Source organism: Dictyostelium discoideum, assembly GCF_000004695.1.
Source record: "Dictyostelium discoideum AX4 chromosome 1 chromosome, whole genome shotgun sequence".
In the NCBI taxonomy this organism is placed as follows: Eukaryota; Evosea; class Eumycetozoa; order Dictyosteliales; family Dictyosteliaceae; genus Dictyostelium; species Dictyostelium discoideum.
The window spans coordinates 1,661,570-1,674,843 of NC_007087.3; the positions used below are offsets into that span (position 1 = coordinate 1,661,570).

Sequence of the window (13,274 nt, forward strand, 5' to 3'; positions counted from 1 at the left end):
TCTCTATATAAAATTATAACCACACTGTCACACCAAATAGAAATAACAATAATAATAATTTATGATAAATTATTATTATTATAAAATAAATAATAAAATGTTTAAATTTTGTGTTGTTGTCAATAATTAAAAATAAAATAAAACAAAAAAAAAACAAAAAACCTTATTTTCATTTTAATCATTAAAATAAAAATCTGGATAACAAAAAAAAAAAAAAAAAAAAAAAAAAATAAAAAAAAAATAAAAATAAAAATAAAAAAAAAAAAAATAAACACACATACAGTCAACATAAAAACAGTCACAATATTCTAAATTTATAATATGGGTTATAAAATGACCAAAGAATTTTTTTTCAGATTATTTGGATGTTGCGACACCCATTGGAATATTTATTATTTATTTTTTTTTTTATTTATTTTTTTTTTTTAAAAAATAAATCTTGTTTAATTTGGTATAAAAAGAATTTTTTTTTTTTTTTTCTTTTTATTTCAAGTTTAACTATAATACATACAAATAATATAGTAATAATAATATCCCACATATATATCATATAAATTATTATGTAATATGAATTTTATTTTATTTTTATTATTTAATTTTTAATTTTTTATTTTTTTATAATTATTTTATTTTTTTTATTATTTATTTTATCATAAACAACAAAAAAAAAAAAAAAAAAAAAAAAAAAAAAAAAAAAATACACATACTAATTTTTTTTAATACATATTTAAAATAGAATGACTAAATTACACTACAAAGTTAAAGATATTTCACTTGCCGCTTGGGGTCGTAAGGAAATTGAAATTGCCGAAAATGAAATGCCAGGTTTAATGACCTTAAGAAAGAAATATGGTCCAGCTCAAATCTTAAAAGGTGCTCGTATTGCAGGTTGTTTACACATGACTATCCAAACCGCCGTTTTAATTGAAACTTTAACTGCTCTCGGTGCTCAAGTCCAATGGTCATCATGTAACATTTTCTCCACTCAAGATCAAGCCGCCGCTGCCATCGCTGCCACTGGTGTCCCAGTCTATGCCTGGAAAGGTGAAACCGAAGAAGAATACAACTGGTGTGTCGAACAAACCATTGTTTTCCAAGATGGTCAACCATTAAATATGATCTTAGATGATGGTGGTGATTTAACCAACCTCGTCCACGAGAAATACCCACAATTCTTAGCTGGTATCAAAGGTATCTCTGAAGAAACCACCACTGGTGTCCACAACCTCTACAAAATGTTCAAAGAAGGTAAATTAAAGGTCCCAGCCATCAACGTCAATGACTCTGTCACCAAATCCAAATTCGATAACTTATATGGTTGTCGTGAATCTTTAATCGATGGTATTAAACGTGCCACCGATGTTATGATTGCCGGTAAAGTTGCCGTCGTCGCTGGTTACGGTGATGTAGGTAAAGGTTGTGCTCAATCATTATCAAAAATGGGTGCTCGTGTTTTAGTCACTGAAATCGATCCAATCAATGCCCTCCAAGCCTGTATGGATGGTTACCAAATCGTCACCATGGAAACCGCCGCTCCATTATCAAACATTTTCGTCACCACCACCGGTTGTCGTGATATCGTCAGAGGTGAACACTTTGCCGTCATGAAAGAAGATGCCATCGTTTGTAACATTGGTCACTTTGATTGTGAAATCGATGTCGCTTGGTTAAACGCCAACGCCAAAAAAGATACCGTCAAACCACAAGTTGACCGTTACACCCTTGCCAACGGTGTCCACATCATCCTCTTAGCTGAAGGTCGTCTCGTCAATTTAGGTTGTGGTACTGGTCATCCATCTTTTGTTATGTCAAACTCTTTCTGTAACCAAACTTTAGCTCAAATCGCCCTCTGGACTAAAACTGAAGAATACCCATTAGGTGTCCACTTCTTACCAAAGATTTTAGATGAAGAAGTTGCTCGTTTACATTTAGATCAATTAGGTGCTAAATTAACTACCCTCACTGAAAAACAATCCGAATATTTATCAGTTCCAGTCGCTGGTCCATACAAAGTTGATCACTACAGATATTAAAATCTTTTGTTTAATAAATATATAAAACTTTTTTAACAAAAACTTTTTAATATCTTTTGTTTTTTAATTTTATTATTTATTTATTAATATCACTTAGTTTTAAGATTTTAAATATAATTACCATTATACAACAATTTTTAATAAAAAACTATTCCAACAAAAAATTAAATAGCTTTTCCACTATGAAAATAATTTTTATTAATAAAAAAGTAATAAAATAAAATGGGTATAAAAACCAAAATAAAATTAAAAGGTTTTTTTTTATTAATTCCATAATGTTAGAAAATAATAAAATTTAATTTATTTTATTAAAATTAAATTATTTATATATTCTTGGAATCTATTGTTTTTTTTTGTTCATTTTGACCTTTGATATTTGACATCTAGACTTGAATAACTTTACCATCTTATTGACCAACAGTAATCCAACTTAATATTGTTTTTATTTAAATTTTTTATTTTTTTAAATAGTTTTTATTATAATCATTATATTTTATTTCATATTTACTTTCGGATTTATGGAAAATAAAATCTTTTTAATAAAAAAAAAAAAAAAAAAAAAAAAAAAAATTTTATCCAAAACAATGCTAAAATTTATCTCTTTTTTTATATCCAATGCTGGATTAATATTATTGTTCTTTCATGAAATTTCTTTGAATGGAATAGTGAGTCTTCTAATTGAGTAATGTGGTGGAATAAAAAATTGAATATAGGGTACTTGACCTTTAAATAATTTTTTACAATTTCATCTGTATCAAGATTGGCGATTGAGGTTCCATTTTGAGAATGAAAATAATTACTTGAACACTTCATAATAAAGGTTCATCTGAATCTTTACTATTGTTATTCTTTTCGACCCAAATGTATTGACCAATTTCGAGAGTTGATATCAACCTGGATTGAACTGAAATCAATGATCAATTCTATTATTGCTTTTGTCTAATGAATGATAAACAATATTTATTATTGAAAAATAGATCTGGACTATCAGGAACTGTAATTTATCCTCTTGGAATTGTTGTAAAAATACTATAATCCCATGGTTCACCTTTTGAATATTGTAATGATAATTCTCCACCTGGTAAGGATTTATTATTATTCTCTTCTCTATTTTCATCATTATTCTTATCTAACCTAGATACAGATCCGATACTATTGAGTAGAATTAAACTAAATTTGTTAATATTTTCTTGTGTTAATTTGGAGCAATATCACCTGTTGCATCCCAAACTGAATCATATGATTTGACAATTGATATTTATCTTGTAGTATTGCTATAATACAATAAAAACTTCCTAATGAAAAAGGAATTTTTAAAATTGTATTGCTACGTGGATTTATATAGGAACACAACAATAACTGGTCCAGCAGTGTTTGGACCATTTCATATGAGCAGTGTGGGTATTTAGAATCACTTATTTACCATTGTTACAAGAACAAAAGTGGTGTAATTTGAATGGTATAACGTGGCGGAATTGAAGCTTTCATAATATGGACCTTTGGGACGTTTGCAATTGAATATTCACAATTTGTTTTTGTAATTTGAACTGAATTCATGACAATATCATTTGAAATAGACCTTAAAGTTTATGTTGAGGATACAAATTTCATTGATATCATAGACACCATTGTTTGGTGATTTAGATTTTACAATATTATATAACAATATTTGCATCATTATAATGATTAGTCCAACCATTTGGCCTATGTTTTATATCTAATGAGATGCTATTCAAAAACAATTTTTTGACTATTAGTTGTACCAAATTCTTCAATATCTGTTCATTTTTTATATTTTTTTCTTTAAAAAAAAAAAAAGAAAATATTTAACATATTTGTGGCACTTAGCCAAAATTGATGGAAGAAATGGAGAGTCTGAGATTGTATTTACAATTTTGGAGAGTGAAGTATTAATGGGGCTTTCATTCATACAACAATTAGCTGGTACAACATATGTAATAGTTGATTTAATTGGTTTTCCTTGTGAATCTAAAATTTTTATGACAATGGCTTGGAATACCCAACAGGTGTTGGTAAATCTAGATCTAACCTTGCGGAATTACTAATAGTCAAATGTGGAGTGGATGAGGATTAGCATTAATAAAGGATGATGCACTAGAATATGACGGAAGTAATAACTTTAATATGATGGCAGTACTGGCCTGAATTAAATGGCAGCTCTAACTTGGAAATAATGGAAGCACTAACTTGATTATGATGAAAGTACTAACTTGAATATGATAGCAGTACTAACTTGGGTATGATGGAGCACTAACTTTAATATGGCTGCAGTATAACTTGAATATGATGGAAGCACTAACTTGGATATGATAGCAGTACTAACTTGGGCATGATGGAGCAACCTAAATAAAAAATATTGAAACATTAAATACTGTAATTAAAATTTTCTTTTTTTAAAAAAAAAAAAAAAAACTATTATCCAAATCTGGTCAAAAACAATATTAAAATATCCATTTAACAAATAATCTGTTTATTTTTTTAATTGAAAGTTATTTTTATTTAAATTTCAAAACAAATCTTCAAAAATAAATAAATAAATAAATAAATAAATGTTTAGTCAAAAAAAAAAAAAATAAAAAAGATAAAAAAGATAAAAAAGATAAAATAAAAAAAATTAAAAAAATATAATTAATTATAATAAAAATAAAAATAGAAATAAAAATAAAAATAGAAATAAGAATAAAAAAAAATAAAAATAGAAATAAGAATAAAAAAAAATAAAGCAAAAATAAAAATAAATTAATTCAATATGAATTATAAATATTTATATGTTTATTGGTGTTTATAAACTTTTCCAAATTATTATGATTTAATAAAAATGATTAAAAAAAGTTAAAAAGAGGTTTTTTTTTTTTAAAAAAATTATGAATATATATATATATTCATTTATATACTAAATAAACATTTTTATTGTTGTTATATTATTATATTTGTATTATTACTTAAATTATTATTATTATTATTATTTTTGTTGTTACTACTATATGTATTAGTTTTAATTAAAAATGTTTTATCGTTTCCATAATATTCGTCATCATTTTCATAGTCATGTTGAAATTGGACATCATCATTAATGGTTAAAATTAAATCTTTACTATTTGAATTATCATCGTCAACTGATAAATCCATATCAGTTGGGGACCTTTTAAAGATTGCTTTATCACTAAAATCATTTTCAATATCTTGTTTGTTTGAATTCTTTTTATTATTCTTATTATTATTGTTGCTATTATTGTTGCTGTTATTATTATTATTACCATTATTAGTATTAGTTTCAGCATCATCACTGTTATCACCAATTAATGGTAATTCTAAACCTTTTTCTAAATCTAATTTTTCAGATCTTGATTGTTCTTGCATTGCCTTCTCTAAAGTTCTCTTTGTAATAACTGTAACTGCAACAAAAATAAGTATTGAAAATATAACACCAAAAGTAACGTATGCAATTTGACTTGAACTACTCTTTACCTCTGCGGCATCTTTATCTGCATCTGCAAATATATCCTTTAAATCTTTCATTAAGCTACCCAAATATGTATATAATATTGTAAATGGTAATAAACCTAATGTTGTACTAATCCAATATTTTGAAAACGGTATATTTGTTGCACTAAATAAATAATTACACATTCCTTTTAAAAAAAAAAATAAAAGAAATTATTAATAATTATTTTTATTATCATATTACTTTTTTTTTTTTTTTTTTTTTTTTTTTTTTAAAAAAAAAAACACATACCAAACGGAATTATTGGTGATAATCTTAATAAAAATATAATTAATAAACCATTTTTTGAAACAGCTGAACTGATTTGACCATATTTTGGATGAGTTTGCATTCTTGATTCTGTCCATTCCTTTGTTAAATTTCTACCAATAAAGAAAGCTAATACTGCACCTAAATCACAACCAACTACAGTCGATATTGAACCAAGCCATGGTCCAAATATATAACCAGCTGCAAAATTTAATGGTGTACCTGGAAAACAAAATACAAGTGATATCGTATAGATTAGGGTAAGTAATACACTTCCCCAAAGCTTTGGTATCTGTTCTATCCATTCCATAAAATTTAACATTATTTCATTTACTGGTGAATTCGGTATCAGTATCAATACAAATAAAATACCAATTGTCGCTATTAATAATAAAATTAATGATAATTTTACTAATCTTTTTGTTTCCATCTTTTTCTTTTTTTTTTCAATAGTAATATACTAATCTTTTTCTTTTTTTTTTTTTTTTTTTTTTTTTTTTTTTGTTTTGCTTTGTTTTGTTTGTTTTGTTTTGATTTCTTCTTTGTTTTTTTTTTTTTTTTTTTTGTATTTACAATTGATATCTTGGGGACTACGTTGTACTTTTTTTTTTTTTTTTTTTTTTTTTATTTTTTTTTTAAAATTAAATTTTATTTTTTATTATTTTTATTTTTATTTTTTTTTTTAATGAAGTGGGGATATAGGTTTTTTTAATTCTTTTTTATTAAAAAAAAAAAAAATATATTTCTTAGAGTAGTATTTGTATATTTATTATTACAAATTTGAAATGATGGTTGTGAAAAAAAAAAAATTGAAATAAAAATAAATATATTTTTTTTTTTAAAAAAAAAATTTTAAATTAAATAAAAAATAAAATTTAAATAAAAAAAAAAAAATATAAAACACCACTTATGTGTTTTTTTTTTTTTGTTTTAAAAATAAAGGTTAAATAACAAATCTCTTTGTGTTTTGATTAAGTGAAGGAAAAAAAAAAAAAAAAAAAAAAAAAATTGTAATGTCCGGGTTACAATATAAAAATTAAAAAATAAAAAAAAAAATAAAAAAAAAATAAAAAAAAATAAAAAAAAAATAAATTTTATTTTTTTCATTTTCGTCATATCATGTCATCCCATATTAATTAAAAAAAAAAAATATCTTTTTTTTTTTTTTTTTTTTTTTTTTAATTAAACAATCCCGTTTTAGAATTTTTTTTTTTAAATTAAACAGACAATATTAAAACAGAAATATCCAATTACTGGGTGTTTTTTTTTATTTTCAAAAAAAAAAATATCGACCAAAAAAAATAAAAATAAATAAAAAAAATTAAAAACTATAAATGTTTATAAATAATTATTATTATTTTTTTTATTAATTTATTAATTAATTAATTAATTTATTTTTGAAGAAAATTTTCTTTTATAAAATAAAGAATTTTTTGAAGGATTACTAATTCTAGTAATTTTATCTAATGATTCTTGAATTATATTTTTATCAGTTGAAATTGATAATAAAAAATCTAAAAGATAATAATCATCAAATTTTTTTAATAATTCTGAAATGGCAAAACTTTCAAACTTTACTAATAATTTCTTTGAAAGGAATTTTAAAATTTCCAAATTCAATACTTTAATCTCTGCCAAATTTATAGAGAAATTTAATAAATTATTTAAACCAATAGATTTATAAAGATATTGAACTATTTCATTATTACCAATATTGATAGCATTTTGTAATACAATATTAATTGTTGACATTTGTTCAATTTTATTTGAAAATTGTAACATAATTTTTTGACCACATTTTTTAATTTCATTATTATTATTATTATTATTATTATTATTATTATTATTATTATTATTATTATTATTATTATTATTATTATTATTATTATTATTATTATTATTATTCAAATAAAAAGTATCAATTAATAATTTTATAATTGTAAAATGACCATTTTTTGAAGACTTTAATAAAGTTTGATTTGAAATTTGTTCATTCCTATTTTCCAATAAATATTTTAAAATTTGATAATGATTTTTTTGAGCACAATTATCATATGCATCAATTAACGATACAATTGTATTCTCTGTTAAATATTTTACAACTGATAAATGACCATTTCTAGATGCATTATCAATTGCATAATTTGTACAAGTGAAGCCATTTTCATTTAATAAACGTACACATTCTAAATTACCATTTTCTGATGCTACATTTATTGCATCAATACATTTAATTCTATCTTGATCAGATTTCATTGATTGAATTAAAAATTTTAAAACTTCATATCTATTATTTCTAGATGCTTCTTTAATAGCACGAGATAATGATGGTTGTTGAGTATTTTTCAAAAGGAATTCAACTATTGTTAAAAATCCACCAGATGCTGCAAGTTCCAATGAGTAAGTTGAAAAACAACAACTACCACTACTAATACCACTGCCACTGACAGTATCAAGTGGAGGATTATTAAAAATGAATTTAACAATTTCTAAATTTCCAAATCTACATGCTTTATCCATTGCATCTGTTGTGTAAATTTGGTTAAATGATTGTTTAGGATTTTTACAATATGCTCTATTATAGTAGATGTATGATAGAGTTGATAAATAATTTCTACTACAAATTCTGGCTATGGTTTTATCATCAATTGGTAAACTATTATTACCATGGTAATGGAATAACCTCTTTAAGACATCTAAATAACCATTTGATGCACTTTGAATAAACGAATCATTTGTACCAATAAAACCAAGTTTACAAAGATATTCAACTATTTCCAATTGATTATTTGATGCAGCGTGGTTGGTGGCAGAGTTGGAAAGTTCTGCTGAACTTTTATTAAATAATTTAATAATTTCAATATGTCCATTGAATGCAGCCCATTCTCCAGCGTAAATTGTACTTAGAGCATTGGCTTTTTTCAATAATTTCACAATTTCAATATGCCCACACTCACTAGCTAAATTAATTGCACTTGAATGAATTGGTTTATGATTTTTTGGTAATAAAAATTCAATAATATCTAAATGACCGGCACCAGATGCTAATTCAATGGATTGTTGTTGTGGTAATTTACAATTTATTATAAAAAATTTAAGTATCTCTAATCTGCCCATTCTAGATGAACAATCCGTAAATATACTACCAGTACTTAATAATTCTTGTGATGTGCTGAAAATTTTAAAAATTAAAAATTTTATTATCGGCAAATGGTCATTCAAAATCGCATTTTCTATAGATTTTGTTGATTTGTTTGCAATTGATAAAAATATATCACCCACTTTTTTTTTATGATTGTTGAATAAATATTTTAAAATTTCAATATGACCATTGAATGCAGCATTGTTAATTGCATCAATTGTGAAATTATAGTTGGTGAATTGTAGTAGATATTTAACTATTTCAATGTACCCATTAGCTGATGCCTTATCAATAGCTTCATATCCAAAATTAATTAGCTTTTTATTTGTTATTAAATATTTCACCATTTGAAAATTACCAAATTCACTACAGATTTCGATTGATTCACCAAATTCAATTTCATCCATTTGATTAAAATGTAATGTTTCTAACATGTCGAATATGATTTTAGCCTTACTATTACCATTACCTCTACCAATACATTCTATACAATTTTCAAATACCCTTTCAATACAATAATCAATTGATCCAAAATTATTTAATACTAAATATTCAAAAACTTCTAAATTTGAATATAATACAACAGATTCAATAATTTTTGAATCAAATAAATAAAAATGATTTTTAAATAAATATTTTATAATTTCTAAATTTTCATTACTTTCTAAATCTTTACAATCTTTTATTAAACTAATTAAACTTTCATTATCCCAACCATATAATTCAAATCTTTGTTGTTGTTTTTGATTTTGATTTTTTATAAATAATTTAAATTTATATCTTAATAATGATAAATAACCTCTACTTGTCATCCATTTAACATTATCAATTTCATCAAATTTTTTAAATTTCTTTTTAATATCAATTGGATTATAATCATTTTTATGATAATAATTCCCATTCATATAATTATTATTATTATTATTGTTTTGTTGTTGTTGATTTGAAAAGTCTGTTTGAAATATTTGAAATAAATTTTTATTTCTTTCTTCTTCTTCATAATTTATATCATATTGTGAATCATCTTGAAAAACTGGAAATTTAATTGATTTATTATGTGTACATTGTATATTATCTTCAACACCACTACCACTACCACCACCACCACCACCACAACAACTATATTTAATATACTTATAGATTTTATTAAATAAAAAAATATTTCTAAAAACTTTAAAAAATAATAATTCATTTTTATTATTATTATTTATTTCCATTTCATTTTCAAAATTAATAGTACCACTATAATTAATTTTTGATTGTGGTGAAATTTTGGAACTGAATAAAATTTTTGTTCTATTTTTAAATCTGTTTAATTCAATTTGTTTTTTCTCTTCATCAAAAATTTCTTTATAATTTATTATTTCTATAATTGTTAAAATTTCATTTCCTTTTATATTACTATATTTTATTAATTTTTCATTTGAATCATTATTTAAAAATATTTTTTCATTATCTGTTTTTAAAACTATTGTTGTTTTATAGATGTGTTAAAAAAAAAAAAAAAAAAAAAACAATTTCTATTTTTATAAATTATACTTTACAATAAAAATTTGATGGGCTAATATAAAATGATAATAAAATTTTTAATTGAAGATCATGTAAGGTTGTGTTTTCATCAAAATTAAAGTTTAAACTTTCATTATTATATTTAAGAACCGCTGATTTCATTTTAAAACTATTATTATAAAAAAAAAAAAAAAAAAAAAAATTAAGGTTGATTGAAAATAAAAAAAATATTAAAAAAAAAAAAAAAAAAAAAAAAAAAAATGAAAATAAACAATTTAGAATATCTTAAAAAAAGAAAAAAAAAAGAAATTGAATTAAAAATATCTTTTTTACTTTTTGTTTTTTTATTTTTTATTTTTTTATTTTTTATTTCTTATTTTTTTGAATTTAAAAACAAATAAAATTAAATATTAAATATTAAATATTAAATTAAATAAATTAAAAAAAACTAATTAAAATTTTTTAGTTTATTCATATATTTATATATATACATTATTATAATAAATTATTATAATATTAAATAAAGGATTAATAATTCTTTTTAGTACAAGCATGTACATCGTGTAAAGTTGACTTTTTTCTAATTGGAGACCACTCACTCTGTTCAACTTTTTGAGGTGAAGAATGGGTTAAAACACTTCCACCAGTATAATTTCCATTTGCTTCAGCCAAGAGTGCTTCTTGAATTCTTTGTTCCAATTCATCAGATATATGAGATGATGGTGGTGGCGCATATGATTTTCTTGGTTTTTGTGCTGTATTTACTAATGTTGATAATCTTTTATTAGTTGGTTTGTTTGGTGTTGTTGTAGTTGTGGTAGTTGTGGTTGCTGTTGTTTTTGTTATAGTTGGAGTGATTGGTGTTATTGGCGATGGTTTTGATAATGTTGATAATCTTTTTGAATTTGTAATAGTTGTTGTAGTTTTTGATGATGATGATGGTAATGGATTTATAAATTTACTTGGCGTTGTAGATGATGATGATGATGATGATAGGGGTGTCATTGACATTCTTGGTTTCTTTAAGGGTGTGGTTGATGTTGTAAATGCTTTATTAATGGTTGAAGATGTTGATTTAGGTGTACTTAAATTTGAAGTATCTAAACTTCTTTTTGATGGTGTTTTTGTGGTCATAGTACTATTATTATTATGAGGAGTAATTGTTGTTGTTGTTGCTGCTGAAATTGATTTCCTTGATGATTTATTTACAAGTTGAGTTGATGATAATGTAGGTGATAATCCAACTGATGATGTTCTTTTAATTATATTCTTTGATAAAGTAGGAATAGTTGTATTGGTAGTAGTAGTAGTTGATGTTGTTGTTTTTGTATTTGCTGTTACTTCTGTTGAGTTATATGGTAAAGATGGTTTTATTTTTAAATTTGATTTTATTTGTAATTTAGATGGGTGCAAATCAATTTTAGTTGATGGTTTTTCAATTTTAATATCTTGAATCCTTTTATTTGAAAATAATTGTTTTTTAATTATGTTACCACCATTTATTGATGATTTAGGAGTTGTTGTAGATGATGATGATGAAGATGGAGAAGAACAAGGTGATTTAAATGATAAACTTTGAAATAATTTAGATGGTGATGGTGTTGATGGTGCATCTTCAATATAAGACGATGAAGGAGATGATGAGGGAGTTACAATTTTTGTTGAGGTTGTGGCGTTGGTTTTTATTACTATTGGTGAAGAACATGAAGATGAAGATGGTGATGACGATGATGATGTTACTGAATTATCTAATGACATAAATTCATTTTCTGATAGTATTTCGTCAAATTTATCCAATGATGAGGTTAGTATCATTGGTGAAGATGGTGTCGAAATTATTGGTGGTGTTGAAATTAATCTTGGCGATGAAGACGAAGATGAAGAAGAAGAAGAAGGTGATGAAGATGAACAAGATAATGAATTTTTAAATCTATTTGTTGATGAAACTAAACTCGGTGATATTGTTTTATTAACTCTTTTTAAAATTGGACTATAATTATTATTATTATTGTCTTGAATATTTAAAATATGAGTTTTTGGTGAAAGTGGTCTATTATAGTCAAATGATAAATTTGAAAATGATTTTAATGAAAATGGTGAATGATTTTCTTGTCCTTGGATTATTATTTTTCCTTTTGGTGTTGTCTAAAATTCCCAAAAAAAAAAATAAAAAAAAAACATAAAAAAAATAATGTGTAAGTAAAAAAGATAAAAAAAAAAAAGAAAGAAATCAAAAATCAAAAATAGAAATTACCATATTTAGTTGTTCATATGTATCATCGAAATCTAATAAAAAATCCTCTTTTTTTATTTTGAAATCTAAAGATTTAGAAAAAAAAAATAAAAAAAAATAAAAAATATAAAAAAAAAAAAATTAAGATATTAGTAATTAATTAAAAATCGGGATTAGAAATTTTTATTGGTTATTTTTTTATTTTTTTTTATTTTTTTTTTTTTTTATTTATTATAATATTTACTTGAAATTGTATCTTGATTATCAATAAAATCTTCATTTGGAAAAGAAGTTGAAAATCCTTTTTTTTTAAGCATTTTTAATTTTTATAACTTCAAAGTGGAAAAAAAAATATTAAAATAAAAAATTAAGAAAAAAAAAATAATTCCCAATTTTAAAAAGAAAAAAAAAAAAAAAAATTCAAAAATAATTTCATTTTTTATTAATTGTAACGGTGAAAAAATGGCGCCTTTTTGAAGTTCAAAAAAACTCTCTGGGGGTTGAAAAAAAAAACAAAAAAAAAAACAAGTGTATAAAAAAAAATAGAGAAGGAAATTTAAAAATAAATTCCAATTTTGGTAT

The 13,274-nt window shown here is 23.2% G+C and overlaps 4 protein-coding genes across 4 annotated transcripts; 1 reads left to right on the forward strand and 3 right to left on the reverse strand.

Annotated features, from left to right (window-relative positions):
- Window positions 1-737: 737 nt before the first annotated feature.
- Window positions 738-2,033, forward strand: sahA (S-adenosyl-L-homocysteine hydrolase; the record flags this gene model as incomplete). The annotated part of the gene is made up of 1 exon (XM_642543.1): window positions 738-2,033. One exon carries the CDS (start codon window positions 738-740, stop codon window positions 2,031-2,033), a length of 1,296 nt encoding a protein of 431 aa, XP_647635.1.
- A 1,001-nt stretch (window positions 2,034-3,034) lies between these two features.
- On the reverse strand, window positions 3,035-6,238 carry DDB_G0268586 (hypothetical protein; the record flags this gene model as incomplete). Its single annotated transcript, XM_642544.1, has 5 exons — window positions 3,035-3,203; window positions 3,265-3,307; window positions 3,966-4,022; window positions 4,997-5,686; window positions 5,791-6,238. 5 exons carry the CDS (start codon window positions 6,236-6,238, stop codon window positions 3,035-3,037), a joined length of 1,407 nt encoding a protein of 468 aa, XP_647636.1.
- A 956-nt stretch (window positions 6,239-7,194) lies between these two features.
- Window positions 7,195-10,952, reverse strand: DDB_G0268588 (hypothetical protein; the record flags this gene model as incomplete). The annotated part of the gene is made up of 5 exons (XM_642545.1): window positions 7,195-9,089; window positions 9,138-10,083; window positions 10,123-10,406; window positions 10,495-10,628; window positions 10,909-10,952. 5 exons carry the CDS (start codon window positions 10,950-10,952, stop codon window positions 7,195-7,197), a joined length of 3,303 nt encoding a protein of 1,100 aa, XP_647637.1.
- A 35-nt stretch (window positions 10,953-10,987) lies between these two features.
- DDB_G0268590 (hypothetical protein) lies at window positions 10,988-13,009 on the reverse strand (the record flags this gene model as incomplete). The annotated part of the gene is made up of 3 exons (XM_642546.2): window positions 10,988-12,604; window positions 12,714-12,778; window positions 12,937-13,009. 3 exons carry the CDS (start codon window positions 13,007-13,009, stop codon window positions 10,988-10,990), a joined length of 1,755 nt encoding a protein of 584 aa, XP_647638.2.
- Between the last annotated feature and the right edge of the window lie 265 nt (window positions 13,010-13,274).